Genomic DNA, 24,908 nt, shown 5'->3' with positions numbered 1-24,908 from the left:
GGTACACCTCACTGAGGCTGTGCTTATATCAGCAACACAGCAGCTGAGACTGCTCCTTTTGCCAACTAAGTACGTTTTATTTTAATTTTAAATAGGACTATTTTCTGTAATTTTTAATGCTGGCAATAAATATTTATTCAATAAATCAAATGTAAACGTCTTTAATATAATGAACATAAAGTTTACGTTACTCATTATGGGCATTAAAATAGTTTACATTAATATAATCCAGTCGAGTGTCACTACATTTTAACTGAATTCTTGACACGACTAATTACTAGGATCAACCTCAATCAATACGCCAAGACCACCAATGGAAGAATTAATTTTGAACTAATTACTAATTTTTACATTGTACAATTTAGTACCAAATTTTGAGAATTCAACTTTCTACCAATTTAATAATAGTGGCTGTATTCTGTAACTTTACCTATTTGTGTATATTATTTGACATAATAACTAAACTGTATTTCTCGAATACACAAAGAAATAACATAATAATAAATAAAATATTTTTTTTTACATTAGTAATATTTTATACTAACCAAATTTAGTTTGACCTATCCGCACAGTAGGTGAGTGTAGTTGTGTGCTTTAAGTTTATTTTTTAATTTACTTTTTTCTACTGTTTAAGCTCGTAATGTAATATTTTGTACAATTATGTATTAGTATCTTAATTAGAATAGGTTTTCAATTGTGTATGAAAATATATCAAGAACAAAGAGGCACGAACACAACGTACGCGAGTATTAGATAAAGTTTTACTGAATAATTAAAAACAAGAGTGTAAACTCTACGAATATCTCATTAAAGTGTAATTTCACTACAAATTTAGGCTATACGAATATGTAGGCCTCCGGTTCTATATTTAAGCTACTAAATCTCTACACATTACGAGTTACGATTGAAATAGGACAAAATGGCCGTCCATTTGATGGTAAATGGTTACCACCGTCACATGAAAAGCACCACAAACATAACAAAAATCATTGTGTTCACGGGCCTCTTATACTTTGCCATTCCTGACCATCCACCATAACGTTTAGGATGTTATATACCTGGTAATTTCACGGCCGTAAACTTATAAATATAAATAAAGTATTATAATCTAATAGTTATGTTCAATAATGTTAAAGTAAATAACTGTTATACACCTATATTATGTACAGATTATATTCAAAATATAGTTTTAAGTGATTACTTACTAATGTTAAGGTACTACATGATATTAGAAGTGTACAAGCTGATGCGCTATATTAACACTTTTTTTAATAGTGCTTTTGGTGATCAATATGATATTTAAAATAATTGATATTAAAATAGTTTCAATAAAGAATATTCGAAAATAACTTTTTTGGTACAAAATATTCATAGATTTTTGTTTTAGTTTATTTGACATATCCATTCTTAGCTTTAAACACATTTGAATTTCGTAAATTCATAAATAGCTTGTTATTACTCTGTGGTAATTTGACAGATGACAAGTTTGAAGTACGGCGTCCAAACATTCCAAATACCTAAAGAAACAATTTAAAAATATAACTTTCTAATATTTTTTTAATTGCACGAAATAAGGTAAGTGCTGAATAGAATGAAATACCAGTTCCTTTTTTAAATACCGTATTGATCACCGCAAACTAATACATGATTGACGAAGTTTCTACATAACTACATTACTGGTCTGATGAATCATTTCATTTAAATAGAGTAGCATCGCCCACGAGACGGTGCGGTTTGCCGATTATTGACCAATTTGAATTCGTTGACACGCGCTGACATCTGAAAAGAATACACCAATTATTATTAACTTTATACGTTAACGTATATTATAAAAACTCTAATACAATTCTATTGTACAAAAACATTATAAGTAAAAAAATAATGAAATATTAGGTCGATAACATAGAGAGAGCATTTTCGGTACAACTGAACAACTGAACAGGCGACTAACGGAAGTATGTCTGTTTGCAATCAATGTGGTATATTTTTATTTTATTTATTTACTTCAGACAACTTAATATTATTTATATATACTAACATACAGAGGAAATCATAAAATATCTGTCGCGAAAAAAAAAAAAATGTAGGATTTTATTTTTTTATTATGGGCATTTTTAAATTTTCCCATCCATTTTTTTAATAGATTGTTAGCAAAATAATGTTTGAGTTACATTTATATAAATATTGGCCCATTTATATATATATCAACTGCGATAAATTGTCCTAAATATATATCCGCGATAAACTTCCTTCATGCGATAGTAACGCTTTTTCGTGACCAAAAATCCTAATAAATAGGAGTTTCACTTTAAAAAAATGGTCTGACTCACCAGGCGTGTATGTATGCGCTAGGTGTCTTGTGCGTCCGGGCGCGGGTAGTCCATGGTCTTGATGTAGGCGACGGCTGCGCAGAACTGCGTCCACCAGTACAGCGCCTCGCCCTGCAGCGCCGCGCCGCCCAGCGCGTTCACCAGCTCGATGGTCGACAGCAGCGACGGCGGGTTCACCTGCTCACGTCACCACCACATTCATATCACATGCACTCATGCTTTGCTATTCTAGAGGATTAAGATGCAAATCACCTTACCCTGTAATTTCACTGCTTAATCTCAGCCTGCAACTGAAACAGCTCACAAAGCAATCCATTCCCTATATCGCATGCACTCATGCATTGTCATTTCGGAATATTAAGATATTCGTCCCCTCACCTTGTAATTTCACTGCTTAATCTTAGGCTACAACCGAAATAGCTCATAAAGTAATCCGTTTGGTGGCTGAAATAGTCTACACTGTATACACAGTTGTCTTTTACAAAATCTAACTCGATAAAGTGCCACAAAGCAGGAGTGGATTGTAATAATCTCACTACAATCCTCTCCCCATTAGCTGCTTTTATACGACACATTCTTTCACGATCGAACAATAAAGCAATCACGTGAGATTGTATTTAACATATCATGTTTTTTTTTGATGCATTGAGCATTACACTTTCTTTAAAAAATATTGTGATATTCAATTACACAATTTTTTTTAATAGATTTTAGACACGTTTAAGGTTTATAAACTAACAAAATAAAATCACCTTGAGTATGACGTAGACGAGGACGGGCGTGAGATCGTCCGCGGAGGGCGCGCTGCCTTCAGTCAGCCCGAGCACCGCCATGATCGACGTCATACACCGCATTATGCACGCCAGCTGTCGAATCATCAATACAGTTATTTAGACCATTTAATTATAGGGACAATTCAGCCTTCTCTCTAATATCCTCAACAAGCTTATAATCAAAGATGCAATCTGATTAATAAAGACAATCGCTTATAATAAAAAAAATTCAAAAATAATTTATTCACATCGGACATTTTAGTCACTTATGATAGTGAAGTCTAATTTACTGATATTTTTTGTCCTACAGTACCTACGGTGGCGCGGCGGCCGCCCCACTGCGGGTCACTCACCTTGTCGCGGGGCGCGCGGTACGCGGCCAGGTGCCGCAGGTGCAGCTGCGCGCGCAGGTAGATTCGCGGCGGCCGCCCCACTGCGGGTCACTCCCCTTGTCGCGGGGCGCGCGGTACGCGGCCAGGTGCCGCAAGCTGCGCGCGCAGGTAACAGGTGGCGCGGCGGCCGCCCCACTGCGGGTCACTCACCTTGTCGCGGGGCGCGCGGTACGCGGCCAGGTGCCGCAGGTGCAGCTGCGCGCGCAGGTAGGGCGCGGCCCACAGGTGGCGCGGCGGCCGCCCCACTGCGGGTCACTCACCTTGTCGCGGGGCGCGCGGTACGCGGCCAGGTGCCGCAGGTGCAGCTGCGCGCGCAGGTAGGGCGCGGCCCACAGGTGGCGCGGCGGCCGCCCCACTGCGGGTCACTCACCTTGTCGCGGGGCGCGCGGTACGCGGCCAGGTGCCGCAGGTGCAGCTGCGCGCGCAGGTAGGGCGCGGCCCACAGGTGGCGCGGCGGCCGCCCCACTGCGGGTCACTCACCTTGTCGCGGGGCGCGCGGTACGCGGCCAGGTGCCGCAGGTGCAGCTGCGCGCGCAGGTAGGGCGCGGCCCACAGGTGGCGCGGCGGCCGCCCCACTGCGGGTCACTCACCTTGTCGCGGGGCGCGCGGTACGCGGCCAGGTGCCGCAGGTGCAGCTGCGCGCGCAGGTAGGGCGCGGCCCACAGGTGGCGCGGCGGCCGCCCCACTGCGGGTCACTCACCTTGTCGCGGGGCGCGCGGTACGCGGCCAGGTGCCGCAGGTGCAGCTGCGCGCGCAGGTAGGGCGCGGCCCACAGGTGGCGCGGCGCGACGCCGGCGCGTGCGGCGCTCGTGGCGCCCGACACGCGCCGCACGTGCTCGCTCAGCACCCTGCGCACACCACACATGCTATATGAACTATCTCTACACGTACGCTCTTTCATGCTGGACATGAATGAACATAAATACCTTCGCTACCTTTACACGTAATGTTCTTTCAAATACCGCGTACAATGCGTGGGAATTGGCACGGGAAAATCAGTGCGAGCCATCTTACTATTTTTTGTATTCACGGTTTGGCGCGTGATAGCGTGTATAGTTAATCATCATATCACTTAATTTTAATTTTATCATTTATACATAGATTTTATTTTTCAAAGACTATTCTAGGTAAAAGAAACAATAAGATGATTTTACATATTATGCTCTAACACTGTATTTTTTCATCTATTATTATTAACAAGACAACTAAAAGTAGCACATAATATATGTGCATGCGCACTTCATACGTACTGGTCGCGTGCGATGTCGCCGTCGCCGTTGGGGAACATGACGTGGAGGTAGAGGCGCGCGAACACGGCGCGCTCCACCGTCAGCTCCAGAGTCTCCAGCAGCGGACCGCTCGCGCCTGCGAGTGTACACATACCAATACATTCACTGAGCTTAGTTAGAAACATTCATATTAGGAAGAACATTTTCATTTACTATTTTAAGAAATCAAAAATTTTATCTATAATCATTTTTATTTTATATATGCCATAGCTACAACTTTCCTGAAAGAAGAGGCTGAAAATGTTCACTTTGTGTATTCATTTCTATTTTCATACTAAAGATCCTGAAGTATCTAATATTTAAAAAGATATTGTCCTTATCATGTTTTAGGTATTAAAAGAATAGTATACGACTCACCTTCCCATGAGGGGTCGGCTTTTAACTCCGCTGTGATTGCCTTTATACTGGCCGTCAGTCTTGTAGCTTTCTCATCCATTAGCTCACCACCTGCGTGCGAGAAATGTTATCAGTTAGTACATGAATCATATCAAAGTATAGTTCATTCTTTTATTATTAGGAAGATTAGGTACAGCGCTTATTGACCGAGTTCATCATAGTGTTAATAGTGTCGTTGTATGGAATAAAATGTGTGGTGACGTGAGCCAGAGAGTGCGATTTACCGCATGAAAGAGCGTGATAGAGACGCAGACCGAAATATGCGATGTACAGAATGCGTGCGCGTGATGCGAGTGTGTGCTAGTTACCATATGCGTGTGCTAGTCACCGTATGCGTGCGTGTGCTAGCTATAGTATGCGTGCGAGGGATGCGTATGCTAGTTACTGTAGGCGTGCGCGAGGTGCGTGTGCACAGGGTGAGTGTACTAGTTACCGTATATGTGCGGGGTGCGTGTGCGTATGCTAGTTACAGTATGCGTGCGCGGGGTGCGTGCGGTAGTTACCATATGAGTGTACGGGGTGTGTGAGCGCGTGTGCTACTACTGTATGTGTGCAGAGTGCGTGTGCTAGTTACCGTATGCGTGTGCGAGGTCTGCGTGCGCGTGGTTGGGTCGCGCGAGTCGTCGTAGCGCGGGCCCCCGCTCCAGCAGGTCGGAGGTTCGTGCCGCGGCCGCCGCCCGCGCGCACCACGACCACTCTGCGCGCACCTGGTTGGTTTGTCTGTACACACCAAATATTAATATATTATTCAGTGTCTTTCGTTTTACTATCCTTCGTTTGAAATCAAAGTATTTAAGCTATTAATTCCGAGTTGTCAATAATACAATTATTATTTATTTATATTGCTAACTTGGTCTTAGCTCGTATTTACCTGACTGACCTTTGAGACAGCTCGTGACCATGGTTAGTACAACCTAGTCAAAACGGCGAGACAGGTAAATACCATTTACATTTTATAAGCTGACTCAGTGGTCAGTAAGGTAAATTATTTACTATAAAATTATTCCTGTTAATATCCGGTTAACAATATTAATAATATGTATTAAAATCGTAACTTTAAACAATTCCAATTTAATTTGAATGGGCGAAATGACTAAATCATTAAGACGGTAGCATCGACTATCGAACAGTAGCCACTAGTGCGGTTGAATTATAATTAAAGTCACAAGTGAGAAGTACAGCGAGAGTACTCACGCTCGCAACGAGTGCCGTGCGTGCACGAGTGCGGCGCGGCAGCTGGCCAGGTACGCGGCGTAGGGGCGGCGCGCGGCGAGGTCGGCCCGCAGCGCGGCGGCCAGGCGGGCGCCCGCGCCCCCCGCGCCGCCCGCCGCGCCCCCCGCACCGCCCGCGCCGCCCACGGGCCCCGGACCCAGCGCACGTGCCAACGCAGCCGCGTGCGCCGCCCCCGCTTCACCTCCTTCACCGCACGCTGCTGCCGCGCGGACCCACTCTACGAGCGACGTGCTCGTACACCGCTGTAACGAATGCAACCAAATATGAAAAAGGAATGTGTGCCGGTACACATAGAAGTGAAACTTCAACGGACAAGTCTGTTACTCTCATAACGCGATAGCGGACTCCGCACTACACGCGATGGTAACGTTTATAAATGTAGATAGATTAGAAATATAGATAGAACCCGATGTACGGTTGTAATTACTGTAGAAATCTCTATTTGCTAATTGTAACTTGTATAAATGAAACAATTTTTATATATGCAGAAACCAGAAAATGATCGATTATTCGATTATAAAAATTTGTTCACATATTCAAATTCCTACAAATATAATATATTCATAAAAAAATGAGATATACATACATTGGGCACATATTCAACACAATGAAGGTCTGGGTTCGAAAGCACCACACGTAATCTGCGCTTCATGCTGTCAAACACCTCCGGGTCATTCAGATCTATCACGCCTTCACACCTACAAGTATAAAATATATTAATTATTAAAAAAGTAATTACCTCTACAAAAGGATATACACATAAAATGTTTAGTATAGGATAAAAGGAGAAAATTAATATAAATAAAATGGAAGAGTAAAACGTTGTTTACAAATAAATGTATATAAAAATAAAATAATCCGGCTCTAAGGACCACAATAATTTTTCGATTTACAAACATTATGCATAAAATTGTAAGGTTCTATCTGATGGTTTATTAATTTATTTAGTTCATATATTACTCTGGTGTCGCAAATATGAAGACGCAAATGTGGTTGTACACCACAGAATACTCTCTTTGTAATATCGATGTACCATCGCTCCTAAGAACATCCTTCACTTCTTGTCACTTTTACCAGACCTGATCTATCCAGGTCAGGTCTTTGGCATCTGACAATAGCCCAAAACCCCCATAATATATCGTTGAAGTGTGGGATGGTGACTAGCGACCTGTCGGCGGCTGCGTCGTTGGGGTGCGAGTTGCGCGGCTGCACGCGGCGCTGCTGCGAGCTGTCTGCGGAGGACTTGCGGCGGTACTTGGCGAGGATCTCCTCAGAACTTTCCGCACACCCCTCGTCGCTGCGGGACTCCTCTTCCGGGACCTTAATCTCTGCAAACACCAAAAAAATTAGTTTCTTGCCAGTTCTTTACATTTGAATCTGTATACTGAGCTGGACGGTAGGGAAAAATTATAATACAAAACATTTGATTATCTACCCGCTGCTCTTCAGTTTACCCATGATCATGGCGGTTGAAACGCCGAAATATTGGGAACTCAATAAAAGATACCGTGATTTTTACTAATTACACATAACAATATTTGACGTTCATAAGCAGCTACAATGTCCTACATGAATAAATGATTTTTGATTATAATTTTAATTTTTGATAATCACAAAATTGCATTACATTGTGTGTTCATAATGTAGTACGTAACAATCAGTAATTTTATGACTTCTGCCATGTCGACAAACGATGTCGATAAGCAAAATAAATAGTTTCATATAAATACGGTATATAAATAAATGTAATAAAAATATATTTGTGCCACTTATCACTGTACAAGCATCTACACTAACTAGTAATCTAAATTAATTATCATTGATCAATCATTGATGATCGAAGTTCGATCATAATTAATTTAAATTATAAGTTTGAACAATATAAAAAAACTATGAAAAATAAAAATAAAAATCTACAATATGTCAAAGACGTTTGTATGTGTGTGTAATGATTTTTTAAAAGATTTCATATATTTTTTATGCATTATTTGAAAACGAATATTACCATTCTGCACTCCTTCTCTAAATGGACTATAAATGTGCAAAATTTCATACTCTTCTGTCTGTGCAATTTTGTAAAAAGATGTTTGTTACTTTTTCACGCAAAAACTACTGATTGCATTTGGATTATAATATAAACTATTTTTTTTACGATATTTTGTGTGAAAGAGCAACAAACATCCATCCATCCAAACTAATAAACTTTCTCATTTACAATATTATATGATCCTATAAACAATGTTTTAACTATTGAATTATGTTGTCCCTTTCTCGCCAACGATTTTCTTCATTTGAAAGATAGTGAGAATGAAAGTTAATGTGTAAGTAAATATTAAAGCTGTCTCACGTGGTTCACCGTTGTGGTTGTGGTGGTTGCGTCCTCGATGTCGGAACATCTTGAATTTGTGCAGCAAGTTGCCGCCCGAGCGCTTCACATTGTTCTTTAATTCATCCAAGTTGCTCACTATACCTTCATCAGTGACGATCCGCCTCCTGGAAGATAAATTTGTTTGTCATATAAACAATATTAATAAGAATAGAAATAGAAATAATCTTTATTCAAATAGATACAAAGTAGTCATATATTCAGAATGCAGATTCATCACAAGAAGAATGAGCAAGAAACTTGTGTGTTCAGCAATGGCAAGTAAGAGGCATGCGATAATCAATGGTACGCACTCATTATTAATGTAATCAGATAATATTGTCAGTATAGATTTAAATTTTTCTATAAAAACATTATTATCGTTAACGAATTCTAATTTTATAGTATATAATGTTTAGCTTTTTATAGAATCAGACATACAAGCCATAGACAGAATACAAGCCATAGATACAAAGTAAATACAGAGTATAGAGGTACAACAACTTTATGCTCAGCAATGGCAGCACATGAATGGTAACTAAGGACTTTGCAGTGTGTTAAATAATATCGGTATTGCTATTTATGTATATAATGGCTTTTTATAGTATCAGTGGACAGTTTACACAATATTCAATGTTACATATAAAAGTACAATTAAGCCTTAATTGTTGGCCTTTTTTATGTAACTGGGAATATTTTTATGAGCCTTTATATTCTAAAAATTATTTATTAATATCAAACTCCTTGTGTAATCAAAACCCAGGATGCAGGACTTTGCATAGACATTTTGTCTTACATTCCGGATAAAACAATTTTAAATTCTCTAGAAAAAGACCAAATTACGAAGATAAATAGGCAGGTGGGTCGATTAATAATAAGTGACAATTATGAAATTTACATACTCATACTATTTAGGATTGATAATAAATAATATATTGAAGTAGTTAGAAATGCAGGTTGTAGAAGACAAAAACTAGATGAGACAAGCAGGATCGGTCGAATGCAATAAATATTATTCAAATTACCTCTGCGACTTTTCCGCTGTGGCATCGAAGCTGATACTCTTGGGTATAGCGCCGGTGGACGCCGTCTTCACCGGCGGCGGGCTCACTCGCCTCTCCGTCACGTTCTCCGAGTTCACATCCTGACTAGAACTCTTATCCGACACTGACGTCTCCGCACTATTCACGGAGAGCGTGCTCAACGACATGTTGCTAGTGCCGTCTCTTTTCTTCTCGATCCTCGACGAACTAATACTCACGATGCTCGTTCGAATCTCGTGGGAATTATTAGTGCGTTCCGATTTAACTATGCGCGCTGTCAGATTGTTCACCAAGTTCGCGGATGTCGAGATCGTGGCGGAACTCATACGAGTCATGAGATCGGTTATAGCCGATCGCGACTCCGGTTGCTCTTCGCCGTCGTATCGCCTGTCATATTGCGACACGGAGAGCGCGTTGAAGGAGCTCTCGCTGGAGTTCAGCGAGCGGTCCATGAGGTCGTTGTTGTCGTTGTCGTCGTAAGGTTTCGAGGTAGAGGGCAGGTCATACTTGGAGGTGGAGGGGTAGGGTCTGTCGGGCGAGTGGTGGGGCTCAGGGAAGCTGTCGTCGACCCACTGGCTGGTAGCGTCCGACTGGCTGTTATTGGCGCCGTCGAGAGTAGACTCCGTTTGAGCGCTATTGCTGTGAGGAACAAACAAACGACTGTTATTTGTAGGACTGTGCGTGAGAAGTGAAACTATTTAGCTTCACAAACATGTGAATGTTATTTCAGGTTTGTTAGGAAATATTTTTTGTAAGAAATTATTTTAATCAACATATTATTATAGTAACAAAAAGTACATTTATTGTGTTCATATTGTTTAAATTCGATAGTGTGTGTCTGTCTGTTAGTTTACCATTTTACGGAAGCACAACTAAATTGATCTCAATGAAATTTAACATTAACATCGTATCACAAAAACGAATACAGGCTATTCAAAGTAGTGGGTAACAACTAGTATCAATATATTAGTATCCGAGCGTGAAAGTCACGTGACTTCAGTTCTTCTTTCCCCCAACTCAAGGTATAAATGAAGTTTTCAAGCCAACAGTATTTTTAGCTGTAGTAGTACGAAACTATTAGTGGAAAGAATACGTAGTATTGTACCTGTCGGAAGGTACGTAGTCGAACACGTGCGGAGGCAGGCTGGGGCTCTGCGGTGCGGACGCGTAGCAAGTCATTACCTGATATATGAGAACATTGTACATTTTAATTACAGAATCTTAAAATTTATTTATTTGAGATAAACTTTATTTAGTTGTATTAAGGTGTACAGCATATGCGAGTATGTAACTGTAGGTTAGGTACGCCCACGTAGGTACAAACAGAAAACCAGCGCTGGGTACGCCCAGCTCAGCTATTGCTGGATTTACGTACACATCAGTTCAGCAATAGGTTATACGAGTTTGTAGCTATTGTTAATATTTTTATAAAACTTTTGTATAATTGTGTCACTCTGTAACTATGTATTACTAAGATTTATTATTATTAAGAAAATATATATAAACCTAACAACAACACGACCATTTTCCAATATGAGGTAGTCAGAGGCATTGTTAAACGATTTTGTTTTAAACGCTACACTTGATATGCCTTCAATTTGTCAAATTGTATGCACGTTCTTTCCTGCGTTTTGTTTTTGGAATAAAAAGTATAATCCGTATTCGCGCGTGAAAAACCAGATTAAATTATATTTACGTGTAAAAAAGGCAGCTATAGAATCGCAAAATGCATGCGTTATGCAAATCTATCGTTCTAAGGATTGCCTCGCCCCATCCGAAGTAAACCAATTCATGACAAAATACCTGAAGTATGTTGATATTGTATTCATTGGTGCACTAACCGGATATCCGTTGACCAGTATGCTCTTTCTGTTCTCTATGGCGTAGTGATTGTGGAGCGCGAGCGGCGGCTGAGACGCAAGGTCGAGTTCGCCGCCACGCGACAACGCGGCCGTCGCCGACAGGTAGCCACCACTTCTGTACAATCACAAATTTTATAAATATTTAAGTATTTATGTGAGTTGTCTAGTACCCATAACACATCTCTGCTTACTGCATTTGAACTAGATGGCATTATGTGAATTGTCTGGGTATATTATTATACTTCTAACTGGTCCATAATTATAAATATACTCTCAATAAACACAACCTATATTTAAAATTAGTTTGATGTAGTGTGTTAGAATTAATTAAGTTAATTTAATAAATTTATTTAATTTTACGAAACTCACCTGTTTGGTAGGCTGGGTCTGGACGTGTGTCGCGGACTCATGTTTACCTCCGGCCTCTTCACGCCGCCGTTCTTTTGTAACAAAAAAAATTATGATTAACGAGTTTAATGTTTTTTTATTTTATATGTAAATAAAAAAACATTAAACTCGAGTGGATAGCGCGATCATTTATCAATTCACTGTTCATAATATAATCAGGAAACGGTGAGTATCATCCATTAAGATATGTTGTCGATGGACATATCTCTAAATTTTGGACTCGTATGTCCCCGTACGGGAGATATCACTTGTTTTATCATTGTGCTCGTATAAGGGACCAACGGACCAAGGGACCAAGGGATCAAATAACTCGGAAATAGCGCAACGGTTGAGATGCGCTCAACCGTTACGCTAATTCCGAGTGCAAAGGTTCAAATATCTTAAAATCTGATTATAGCCATAAGGCAGATGGTAGAATATAAACAAAAAAAAAACAATAAAAAAATTAATTAAGAAAAAAAATATTTTAACCATAGGCCTGATGGCAGATAGAGAGGAAAAAGAAAAATAAAACATTAATTAATAACAAAAATGGTCATAGCCATAAAGCTGATGGCAGAACAAACAACACAAATAAATGTGTGTATCGTAGTGTGTATGGCGGTGTACCTGCGGCGGCCTGGCGTGGTGCAGCGCCCCGTCGGGGTGCGAGGCGCGGCGCGGCCACGAGCTGTCCGACCGCGCCGCCACCGACACGCAGTCGTCCGTGTCCACCTGCACGCGCCAGGGGACATTGTTCAGAACATTCACACTACATTAAACACAAACTCGCTGCTCCTATGTATAGTTTAGAAAAGTCAATGTGTCTTTTATGGGAATGGGTATAAAAAATTACAGTAAGATACCGAAACATATACTGGAATTGCCTTGAATATACTTAAAATATCTGTTAAATCATATTTATTGAGCGAGTTCTATTTTATTTATTTATTAGCACACAGAACAGATAGCAATCAGTACAAGAATTTGATTAGGAGCGAGTGGTTTGTTACAAAACTGGATCCAACACTGTGTATTCCTAAAAGTTAAATTATATAGACGCATGCAACTAATCACTGAACGATTAATTAAATGAAGAACGTGCATGGCAATAGTTGTTCATTCAGAGGTTTTTCTTTTGATGTTACACATAGACACATATATAAATAAACAATGTAAATAGGCTGACTATAAAAAAATAAATTTACTTATATTCTTGCCAGTTCTACTCAATTGAATCGGTATACTGAACATGGTATGGTACAGAAAAAAATTTAGTATGCACAAAAAATTTTACGTCTATAAGCAACTAAAATGTCCTACATGTACGAGTTTGAATAATTTGATTTAATAATGGCGATCACTATTCTAAGTATAAATAATAAAAAGGAGTGCAATACCTCCGTATTCCGGTCACTGTCGGAGGCGAGCACGTCCACGCTCCACGCCGACTCGCTGGCCGTCTCCGACACATCGGGCGCGTTCGTGCTGCTAGTATTCGCGCCTGTAACAATTACACGAATTTTAACTTTATTCACTGCATCGTTAGGTAGGTATTAGTTTAAAAGAACAATTCTAGTATATTATTTTTGAATTTTACATAATTATTGATCCAAAATATGAGAGTTCTTTCTGAGATATGGAAAGAATGGTTAGAACAAAATTTAGTATAAGCAAAACCTTTTCTGTATTGTAGGGTAAAAAACACGATTTTATGCACAACTAAAATAATACAAAAAAGGAAAATATAATACCCAAAAAAGTGTTTCTGAATGGGTATTATATTTTGCTTTTATCTTATACAGTCAACTCTGTTTCTATGGTACTTGAATTGTTAGTATTAGCCCAAACTTTACTAGACAGCGTTAAAATCATCCTTTTCCATAAATATATTTAAAGTTATGCAAGTTTATCGAAATAAGTATCTTTTTCAAAAAAAAAACGCATAGTTTCAAATAAAAGTCAGCAACCATCGAAATTAGAAAATGTAAGTAAAAGAGATAAAGTCTTCAAACGCCTGAATAAATAATAGCTCAAAACTTTGTCGACCACTTCAGTTTTCAAACAGAACAAGTCGCTTCAAAATCTATCACAGTTGAGCAATTGGTATTAGGGCTCCCACGAATTGACAGTTTTTAGACAAGTTAAACTTATACAACACGCCACTTATTTGTGGACGGTTAAATGTAGGATGTTGAATCACCTTGGTTGGCTGCGAGTTGCGTGTTGTCGCAGGTGTCGCCGATGGTCTCCGAGTCGGAGGCCAGCACGTCCGTGCTCCACGTGTCCGACATTATGCTTATCGTTTCGTCGCCCTCCAGCAGCTTCTGCAGGTCACATCATCAAACGTGTTAATTTATTATTTTCCAGATTGAAACAAATAAAATTAAAATGAAATATGTATAATGATTATACAATTACCTTGATTTCAAACTTGCAGAATTTGTCATCAATGTCATTTCTGGTTTGCTTCATGAGTTTAGCTTGGGCGCTGCTCGTTTGGCTGACAGGTACATTTTGAGGAAGCCTGATCGAAAATTAAAAACATATATGATTATTATAATTTAGAAGAAATCGCTTTTCAGCCATAAGGCCGCCTGTTGTTATATATTTAAACATTTATACATATTGTATGTACATATTTGTTTATTTTTTCTTTGAGGAGAACAATACTTTTTTTACATTCATAATCCGATGTGTTAATTATATTATTCGGATTTGCGTTCTGAACGAGTTTAGGAAAAAGGCAAGGTGATTGATTTTTTAATTGTTTGGTATGTAAGGAGAATGTACTTACCGTCGCGGCGGCCCATCGCCATCGGTGACTTGCGAGGATGGTGTTTCCCGCCCAGATATGTTAGGGCTGCCGCGCCCGCTCACGTTCGCTGATACCTAGACATAAATACGTCACGATTAAACATTATATTGGTTTGTCTGAGCAAATATTATGATACTAAATATCTAATTGTACTTCAATCAATATAATATGAAAGACTAGGAGTCCCGGCTTCGCACGGCCCGATGTTTGTTAACATATTAATTGGATAAGGATTAATATCATGTTTATAAAAACATCTTCGCAAATAATTCATTATTTTAGAAGACATTTCATTACTATAAAAAAGGGTTATAGTGAGTTAAATTTAAAAGATAGATATTTTGTCGTGGACATTTTTTAGTACTTTGATCGGAGAACAATTCCGACATACATTTTGCGTAACTTTAACCGTTTAAGCAGCGCACGCTGCGGAAGCACTCGAGAATGATTATATTCTGCCAGATTTGCTATTGCTGCTCCACTCCTATTGGTCGTAGCGTGATGTTATATAACTTATAGCACGCGGGGAACATATGTTTTTTAACAGTGAAAGAATTTAAAAAATCGGATTAGCAGAACCAGAGTTTACCCCAAAGACAAACATACAAATTTTAATTAATGCGAATACCTTTAGGATAAAGGTCAAGTATAATCACCATATCAGACAGGTTGTCATTCTGATCCTCCGTCTCTAGCTCTAGGCTGGAGGTGACACTGTGATTGGACGCTGCCTCAGACACCGCCTCCAGGTTGTCTGACGTGTTGCCTAGTGATACCTCGTCGTGTGATACCGAAAACCTGAAATAAAATTTTACATTTCTTACATGAGTTTAAAAATGTTTACCCAAACAGGACAGATTTAGATACTTATGCAATAGACAAGAGAAAGGAGTTGATTTTTATTTGCGAGGTCAATAGCAAGTTTTATGTCATATATATAAATTGCATACAAGGATGATAGGATGACCATGAGGTCAGTTAGCCCATTTTGGTAAATTCTCCATGACTATCACAATGGTTTCCAGTGGAACCGGGTGCAGGTCAGCTTGACATGGTACATTGCTAGTAGGGTTAGTATCCCTTCCCCCCATATAGTGTATTGTATTCATAATAGAGACCTGGTGCGCTTCTGTACGGGCGTGTGTCCGGGCGCGTGGTCGTCGCCGCCGTCCGCCGCGTCCGCGCCGCCGTAGTAACACTCCAGTACTTTAGACTCGGGCACCAGACCTGAATACACACATAACAATAGAATAGAATACTCACATTAGCATTATATGCTGACGGTCTCCAACTACACTTCGACAATAATAACACATAATACAAGCTCTGCTTACCGTGGTACTAGAGGGCGCTGTGTTAATTGTCCAGGATTTTGTTTGTTTGTTTGTAACACTTTATTGCACAATAAATACATTTAAATTAACTAAAGATACACGATCTTAAAAAAAATATATGTACAATGGCGGACTTATCCCAAATGAGGGATTTCTTCCAGTCAACCTTTGAATGACTGAAAGGAATTGTGGAGTGGTGGGACTATATATATACATGACAATAACAACAAAGGAAAAAGAAGCAAACACATTATATAACTATAATATATAACAACTAGAATATTAAATAAATATTTAAGAATATTATATAAATACATATACCTACATATATATAAAATAAATTTTTATTTTATTAAAAAGGGTTATTATTTATTTCAGGACAATTTAGCACCATCTAGTCCCAAGCGAAGCAGTACTTGTGTTATGGGTACTAGACAACTTATATAAATACATAGATACTGTTTTTGCAAATGCATACATAACATTAAAAAAAAAACTGCTAGATCACACAGGCCATTATTGTAGAGAGACTTCGCTGGTATCTCTCCAAGTAAATAAAGCAACAACTCACCAACATAATCATGTTCTTGGACAGTGGTCAGCTTTATAACTAGCACTTCATTGTGATCGAGAACTCCATCGTCTCTGTCCACGCTGCCATTCACCGGCCTGTCCTCACTAGTTTGTGAGACAGTGGAGCTGGAGCTGGTGCTGCGAGGCAGCCGAGGCTTGCTCACTTTGGCCAATATACCCCGTTTGCTGTTATGACCATTCTGGCTATTCTCTATAGCATTCTCTTTGTTCTCTGACGGAGAGGTTTGTCTGGAATAAAATTATATTGTTATAACGAAAGAAAGAATATTGTTTATACATAAACATATCCATTTATCCTTATACAATAAATATTTCTTAGTAGTACTAGTTTGATATATCAAGCTTTTCATGACATTAAAGGTCATAATGGAAGATATTTCATTAAACTAGGTATTGCACATGTCTTACTTTGTAGAACTACAATCTAATGAATTTTTAGATCGAACGTTCCACATTCAGTTGTTTTAGCCACGACGCTTGTATTCTTCTTATTACGCCTACTAACAACAAACGCCTCTCCCCAAACCTTTGCTACTTAAATTTTTCTTCACATGAGTGAGGCAAGAAAGACGGGAAAGCGAATGGGAATCCGTGGCCCTCTCGGAACAGATTCCAACTAGTGGTATTTGTATATGGGTATTTTGTTGGTACCTGTAGTGTTCGAGGTCGGGCATCTTCCGCAGCAGGTCGTGCAGGCGGCTGCGGTAGTTGGGCTCCAGCGTCTGCAGCAGCGCCGCCAGCCGCGACACGCACGCCTCGCCGCCCGCACAGTACGACTCGCTGATTACATCGTACACAATTACTAATGCCATACAAAGTAAGATTTTTTCGGACTACTCTAATTCTGTTTCCCGGAGGATAGGGGACGAGTACAGATGGTACTACAAACCAGCAGATGGACATATGGAGCGGTTGAAGGCCAACTCCCGCCTGACGGCGCCTTTAGAACTGGAGGCACCGCAACCTTGGCTCAGGTCATTTTTTGATCCACGTTGAATTTGAATCGCACGGTGAATCGAATAATTAGCACAACGTCATCTTGTCCCAAGGTAAGCAGAACTTGTGTTATGGGTACTATAAACTGATAGACATAATCAAATTTTTAATACATATAATATATATACAATACATAATATACATAAAAAACATCTAGACATACAAACAATCATATTTATGAATACAAATGTTTATAACGTGCGAAGACTAGCGACCATTGGATGTAAAGCAGTGTGAACGGAACGTAAATGGCTAGACCACCGAGGTCGTTACACTTTGCTACAGTAAAAGATTTAAGCTACAGCAGAAGCATCTTCATTTTATACTACGTACAAATGTTGTAAATACTTGCTAAAACCTTACATACCTATGAGCGGCTGCTTCGGGGACCAGTGCAGAGTTGTTCGGCTGCTGTTCAGACATTAGCGACGGAGTATTGTTGTTCAACTTTGATGATATGCGCTTCAGGAATGTTATCTGTAATCATAATTTTTAAACATTTACAAGAGGCATGATCTATATATGAGTGGTATCACGGGTGGCACATGGTATCTTGAAGTCCGTAGAGCAGTGCATGTATATAAGCGACGGTTACCGCTTATAATCAAGTTCCAATCAGGTTCGCCCATCAAAGTCATGCCAAAGTCAGCCTATTGTCAATTCAATTATGTAAATAAATTAGAAAAAGTTTAGTAACTGGAAATAAATTGTACGTTTGCATTTTTATATTAAAATTTATTCCAGTGTGTTATATCATAGTTTGTTAAGCTCATTTTGACCGCGTGGATTGTTTTTTATATATAAAATAAACCTAAAAACTACTCCTTAAACATTAGCTATCTGCAAGCGATGATCCTATCAAAATCAGTCCAGCCGTTTCAGAGAGTAGCAAGAACAAACAGACAGACAAAAAAATTTTTTTTATGTGAATACTGTATATTCTTTCATTTCCATTTAGTGACAAGCTATTAATCTAAAATTACAAACAGACACTTAAATTTTATTTTTTCGTAATTTCTCCTTTCTAGTCTTTTTCTACCGTTGGCTATACCAATCCCTATAGATCCATATACATATTTTGCTTGTTGTATTGTAATATTACGAGTGTTATACATAACATTGTTAAATATTGTAATCCTCAAAAATGAAAATGGTTGATCTGGTGTTAAGATCCTATAACATATATAGCAGAATAAACAAATGAGAAATGTATACTAACGAGAGCGTGTGCATCGTGCGCAGTATAGAGAGCGGCATCTGTGCGGAGAGCGGCGTCAGTGCGCAGACCTCCGGCCGCGGCACCGGGCTCCGCCCCGCAGGGGGGCGCAGCACCCGCGGCCGCCGGCGACAGCGCCTCTGAGCACACCGCCTCGATCAAAGTCCACACGCACGACCGGTCGAACTTCGAGTACAAGTCTCGCACCTTGGAGTCCACCTGTCCATATTTATAGTATTTTAGTTGTTAGCTTCTTATGGCCAAGTACCTCGAGATCAAAACAAACACAAAACAGAGTACATCTCAGGCTATCAATGTTAATTTCATAATATTAATACGTCAAGCAAAAACTTCTAGGAAAATTGTGTGTATGAAATTTCGCAGACTTACACTTTATATTAGTGTAAGAGTGCAGAATGCTTATATAGTTTTTAAATTATGCACATAAAACAAATATCAATAAAAAAATATTACACACTACCACTTATTTGATACACACACAAACATATACACATTTGGTTTATTGTTAAAATCTGTGGTTTGTTTGAGACTAGATATTTTTTGCCTTTAATATTACTTGTCAATAGAACCTTAACAATATTTAATTATGGTTGAATTTCGACCACAGGACGTCCACTAGTATATAAACGAATAAATTAACTAATTACTATGTAAAGTAATTTTTATAAATATGATATTACTATTACCAGGCTACTATTAAGCTTTCATAGAAACTACACTTTTTAACAAGACCACCCAGAGTAAATTATTTAACAATATTCCAAAATACCTCCTGATATCTGGAGAGGCAGAGCATCTGCAAGATCTGTGCGATCTGCATGAGGTTGAATCGTGCGATGTACGACACCGGCACCTCCACCAGTCCGTGGGTCTCGGGGTTCACGATCGCCGGGCAGATGTAGTGGGTCAGCACCAGGTCCGTGCAGATTGCATGGAGCTCCTGTTCGTTCGTTCTACCAAAGATATGTCAGCTTCAATACATAAATTACTGACACTGGTCATCAGTACACCCCTAGGGGGTTAAAGGTTGGGGGCTCGGGGCGCACCCTTTTGCCCCAGCATCAATTCCGGGGCCAACAACTCCCGGATAACTGGATTTAGGTCTCTCAGGGCTACCTACAGAATACATTTAATCTTAACCTAACTTAAGAAGTAGTGCCATACTTGGGGACGACTTTTTGTAATGTTATTTTTTCTTTTTTGTATTGTTTTTGAGATTTTATACACATTTAAAAAAATTTAGAATACTCATTTAAATAATTTATAATTTCGTATTGGTGGCATCGTCGTGGCCACACCAATACGTATAGGGTCTAAAGATAAGAAGGAGAAAGGGAGCGGCATTCCGTGACAGTCACAGACAGTCGAGACGACCAGACGTGGAAAACAATAACTTGTTACCAGTGTGTATAATTCACTTACGCAATTATCATGTAGAGTGATTTCAAAGTGAATTTAAAATAAAGTACTATTGCATCACGTATCATTTCCGAAACTACTTAATAAACAAATAAAATGTTTAAAACAATGTTTCTTAATAAACAAATAAAATATTTAAAACAATCCATTCAGTTTCTTATCAGTTGCCTTCTATTGAAGTGGCTAGCCGTACAGAATGGTAAGGACAATTCACACAGTGCCATATAGTCCCAAGCTAAGAAGAACTTGTGTTATGGATATTAGACAAGAAGCTTTCGCAATTATGGGTACATGTTATGTAGATTAATAACAATAGAATTTCACCTGGAATGTTGATTTAGTAAATGCACAATCTGTTGCACAATCCAGGCTATACTGGCAGGGAAGCTCGACCAGTGATCACGCATCGACTGAATGAACTTGCTAGCCAGATTGTACAGCGACTGCACTGTCCACTTGCGGTAGCGAGCCAGCTTCACAGTGTATTCAGCGCTGTTTGGTAGTCCGAACTTTTTTAGGCGGTCCGTTGTTGAGAATCTAGAAGGAACATGAATTAAACAGATGCTCTCATTATCATATATCATTATAGCTGTTTTTACCTAACACATAACTACATTATAACAATCTTAGAGTTATCCTTAAGGATTACGTTGTGAATGATATTGGCATATTGTTCAATGTTATTGTAATCGCTATATTATTTAACATATATTTTTATTCCGTATTTGCAGTTTTATTACGTTAATCAAAACTTGAGTAATAAACTATAATTTTACACAATTATATTTGTTTATATTCTTTATTATTGTGTGGTCTTCTGTACATATTCTATAAGGGAAGTGGTGAGTAAATATAGAACAGATATCTTCACTTGTTTCAAAAATGATAAACGTAAATTATTATATCTTTATGTATGGGCACTAGTATATGACGACACTTGTATATTGTTTAGTCGCTTTTGATTTCTGCTGTTGACAATGTATGAGTCTTTTACGAAATATACATATATTTTACTTTTATAATTAACTATAGTATTTACACTGCAGATTAAAACCCTATAAGACATAGCTTGTAGTACGTTCGATTTCTGCCAGCCTTGTAACTGCACCTCACCTTTCCATGGCCTTATCGGGATCAATGTCGAGAAAGAACTCGTCTTCCTGGAGCGCCATCATGACGGGCTCGTGTAACGCAGCCGTGAGGAACTGTCGCGCCGGCGTGTGACCGTCGCGGAACACCGCGTACAGCATTGCCAATGCACACTTACCCGTACGGAATAACCTGTGGAAAATATGACTATGTTTGTAATCTAATTCAATTTAACAAATCAGTCATCAAATATACCTTAAAACTTGTTCATACTAGCTGACCCGCGCAACTTCGTCTGCGTTTCATTTTAAATATTCCAAAAGGTGGGGCTCTTGGAATATTTTTCATTGCAGCTCCGCTCCTATTGGTCTTGTTATGTGCTGTAACTATCCACATAAAAAGAATTTTTCAATGAAGACTTCCGACAAAGTCCGTAAAGTCGACAAAACCGTCGCAAAAAACAAAAACATAGTAACTTCATTTCCATTCTCTCTCTCTCTGCCTAGCGTTTTCCCATTTCATTTGGGGTTGCCTCTCTTAGTCCTTCGCCAGACAGATCTGTCCTGGTCGTCAGTTATTTGAGTTTTCTTTAGATCCCCATTGATAATGGACTGTCAAGTTCCATACATATAATAAAAATGTTAGACTACAAATGCTCTGTAAATTACTTACTTGCGAGGATCGGGACACGGCGCCATCTGATGTTTGATCAGAGAGCGAATGACAGCCAGGAGACGGCTCCTGTCGGCGGTGGAGCGACAGCTGCCGTACAAGCCCGCAACCAGCGACGCGGGCATGTTGGGCGGGATGTGGTCCTCGCCCAGCAACAGACATAACGCCACTAAGTGAGGAGAGTCCCGTAACCATCCTAGTAACTCGCCTAGGGCATTCGCCTCCTTTAAAAAAGAATGTATAAGTTTCTTTTAATACGATTTTGAAATAATTGCAATACAATAAGTAAAAAAATCTACATTAATTTTTTGGAGCATAGGAGGTAAATGAATTCGTGCCACACCCTATGGTATGTGATTTAGATAAATAGATAAAAAGCTTTATTTGTCCAATTTTACAGTAATTACAATTAATGTCTTGTAAAATTCCTGTCAAGGTTTGTCTGCAGATATGTAGTATCTCTTCTTTACTAATCTTATTTAGACAGTATTTTGAAGCACCTTACCAATGCCTGATTATGATGATGAAGGAAAGGAATTAGCAAAGAGTTAAGAGGAAAGAGGATTGGCCTTCTGAACCCTGACTCACCAGAATATGCCGGTATTAAGTATAGATGTGGTATTTCTTTATTAAAACATGCCCATTTATGCTACACAACTGTATGTGGTCGTACAGCATGCTCTATCATAGTTAGTATGAATGGTTCCATACATGACGGTAAAACAGTGTGTGAAATGATAGTTTAAAGAAAAGAGTAAAATGCTAGGAATCCATTTTAATAACTATTAGTTTTTAAAATGGATTCCTAGAATACTCTTATATTTACTTTTATTTATTTATTTTCTCAAGTGTGACATAATAAGAGTACATATATATTGACATATGTATATATATAATATGTATGTATTTAAAAAATATATATATAACAATGTATCAGTTATCTAGTATCCATAACACCAGCTTTAGCTAGCTTAACTTGGGTTTAGATGAAACAGTGTGAAGTGTTGCTAACAATGTACTGTTAGGTTGATCTCCAAATGGTTTCCCCTGGAAACCACTGTGTTAAATTGCTATTTGCCAAGATGGGCTAATCGACCTGACTTCATGCTCATTTTATCATTGTTCACTGGTGTTATTTCACCAACAATTTACTTTTCTAGTAACATACATTAGTAAATGCCTTTGACATACTCATCTGGGATAAGTCTTGACAGTATGTTTACTTTTTGTTGTATATAATAACTCAAAAATTCACACAGAACCATCTAATTGTAAACTAAGAAAAGCTTGTATTAGGGGCACTAAACAGTAGATAGAAATACTTTAATATGTTATTTCATGAATGAATTAATGAAATAAAAATATTAAAGTAGAAACATACATTAATAGCAAGCGAATTAATACAATCAATCATATTATGAACATAAATGTTATAGTACAAGAACTAAACTTGTGACCATTGGATGTAAGGTGTACTAAACCACTAGACCACAATGGTCATTACACACAAAAGATGTAATAAACAATTGTCTACAATTGTATAAGTATGTGATGCATCATAATGTGTTGTCATTATATTTTATTATTTAAATTAATCTTCATAAACCTTGTATGCCAACACTTTCACCCTTACATAAGTAAATGTTTTATTACCATATTATACAAAAGTTTTCTTTCAAATATACTATTATCTCAATATAACATTCAATATCAGATTAATATCATTCCCTTCTTGATGAGGAATATTATATGTTTATTTATTAAATATTTTAGAATTAGTTATTTAATAAAAAAATTGTATTCTAATATATTGATTATTATGTATTACTATATATGTATGTAATAGTGATTATTATTTTTTTTGTTTATTATTATATATTATTTATATTAATGTAAAAAAAAGTCTACATTTTGTGGTAATATTACAAAAAATAACATACTCACCTTGTATTTCAAAACTTTGTAGACATCAATAAATGTAGTTCTCTCAAGAAAACTGGCTCTTTGACAAGCAGCTATTGACTCGTTTTCGAATCTCGAAGTTATGAGATTTATCAAGTTCTGACGCTGCTGGGAACATATCCATGAAGTTTGGAGTAGTTCCAAAGCTTTCTTTTCCACTTCCTCATTAAGACTTTGCAACAGCTGCCGTTCCGAATTAATAAATATCTTTTCTCTTCGCAGTTGATTTGCTAATTCAGCAATATTCAAACAACCCTCTGATGTTGTCTGCATCATCGTTATTTAATACTGCACAATCATTAGTTCCTCTGGGATGTGATTTTATTTTTTGATTATCAATATGAAAACAAATACACCCACTGTTGTACTGTTTCTAAGTATTCACGTCATTAGCGATTTTCATCTTTCGTTGTTATATACCTGAACAAAATGTAACTAATTTGAATATTCCTTTACGAAACATTAAAGAATTCCGATATAATGTGAAATTAGATGAATTTCTAATTTCGCTGAATTATTTTTAATAAAAGAAAACACAGATGGTCGCAGACACAAGTAACAGAGATACTTAAAGTACTCTGTATTAAAAATCAAGAGTTTTTTACAAATTGTATACTTGACATTGACAAACGACAAAGTTCAAGTGAGTTGAAAAGAAAGCAACATGGAGTGGCTGTAATATTTTGTTAAAATAATTATATTGGCATTGGCTAGAAA

The 24,908-nt window shown here is 38.3% G+C and overlaps 1 protein-coding gene across 1 annotated transcript; it reads right to left on the bottom strand.

The window, feature by feature from the left end:
- Positions 1–1,569: 1,569 nt before the first annotated feature.
- Positions 1,570–24,636, bottom strand: LOC131850333 (receptor-mediated endocytosis protein 6 homolog). The gene is made up of 31 exons (XM_059200533.1): positions 24,174–24,636; positions 22,230–22,453; positions 21,582–21,749; positions 20,793–21,005; positions 19,819–20,002; positions 19,032–19,247; positions 18,180–18,289; positions 17,468–17,596; positions 16,794–17,044; positions 16,007–16,115; positions 15,545–15,686; positions 14,868–14,962; positions 14,492–14,597; positions 14,274–14,397; positions 13,471–13,574; positions 12,701–12,805; positions 12,053–12,123; positions 11,663–11,798; positions 10,927–11,003; positions 9,804–10,460; positions 8,761–8,906; positions 7,582–7,741; positions 7,000–7,111; positions 6,375–6,655; positions 5,755–5,900; positions 5,142–5,231; positions 4,746–4,860; positions 4,196–4,343; positions 3,083–3,196; positions 2,331–2,507; positions 1,570–1,779 (listed from the first exon to the last, which is right to left on the bottom strand). Exons 1-30 carry the CDS (start codon positions 24,465–24,467, stop codon positions 2,349–2,351), a joined length of 4,986 nt encoding a protein of 1,661 aa, XP_059056516.1. The 5' UTR covers positions 24,468–24,636; the 3' UTR covers positions 1,570–1,779; positions 2,331–2,348.
- Between the last annotated feature and the right edge of the window lie 272 nt (positions 24,637–24,908).

This window comes from Achroia grisella, unplaced genomic scaffold (genome assembly GCF_030625045.1).
Source record: "Achroia grisella isolate CSIRO2021 unplaced genomic scaffold, CSIRO_AGI_Agris_v1 utg754, whole genome shotgun sequence".
Lineage (NCBI taxonomy): Eukaryota > Metazoa > Arthropoda > Insecta > Lepidoptera > Pyralidae > Achroia > Achroia grisella.
The sequence above is the reverse complement of the archived record's forward strand: the minus strand, read 5'-3'. Positions and strand labels throughout refer to the sequence as shown.

Bases quoted from the DNA above. Each gene is read 5' to 3' on its own strand.
- LOC131850333 (XM_059200533.1), bottom strand. From the start codon at position 24,467: ATGATGCAGACAACATCAGAGGGTTGTTTGAATATTGCTGAATTAGCA. The intron at 20,003-20,792 runs GTGAAATTCTAT...TATCTTTGGTAG, and splicing joins TTACTAAATCAACATTCCAG to AACGAACGAACAGGAGCTCC. The intron at 15,687-16,006 runs GTCTCTATTATG...ATTTTATTTCAG, and splicing joins CCCGTACAGAAGCGCACCAG to GTTTTCGGTATCACACGACG.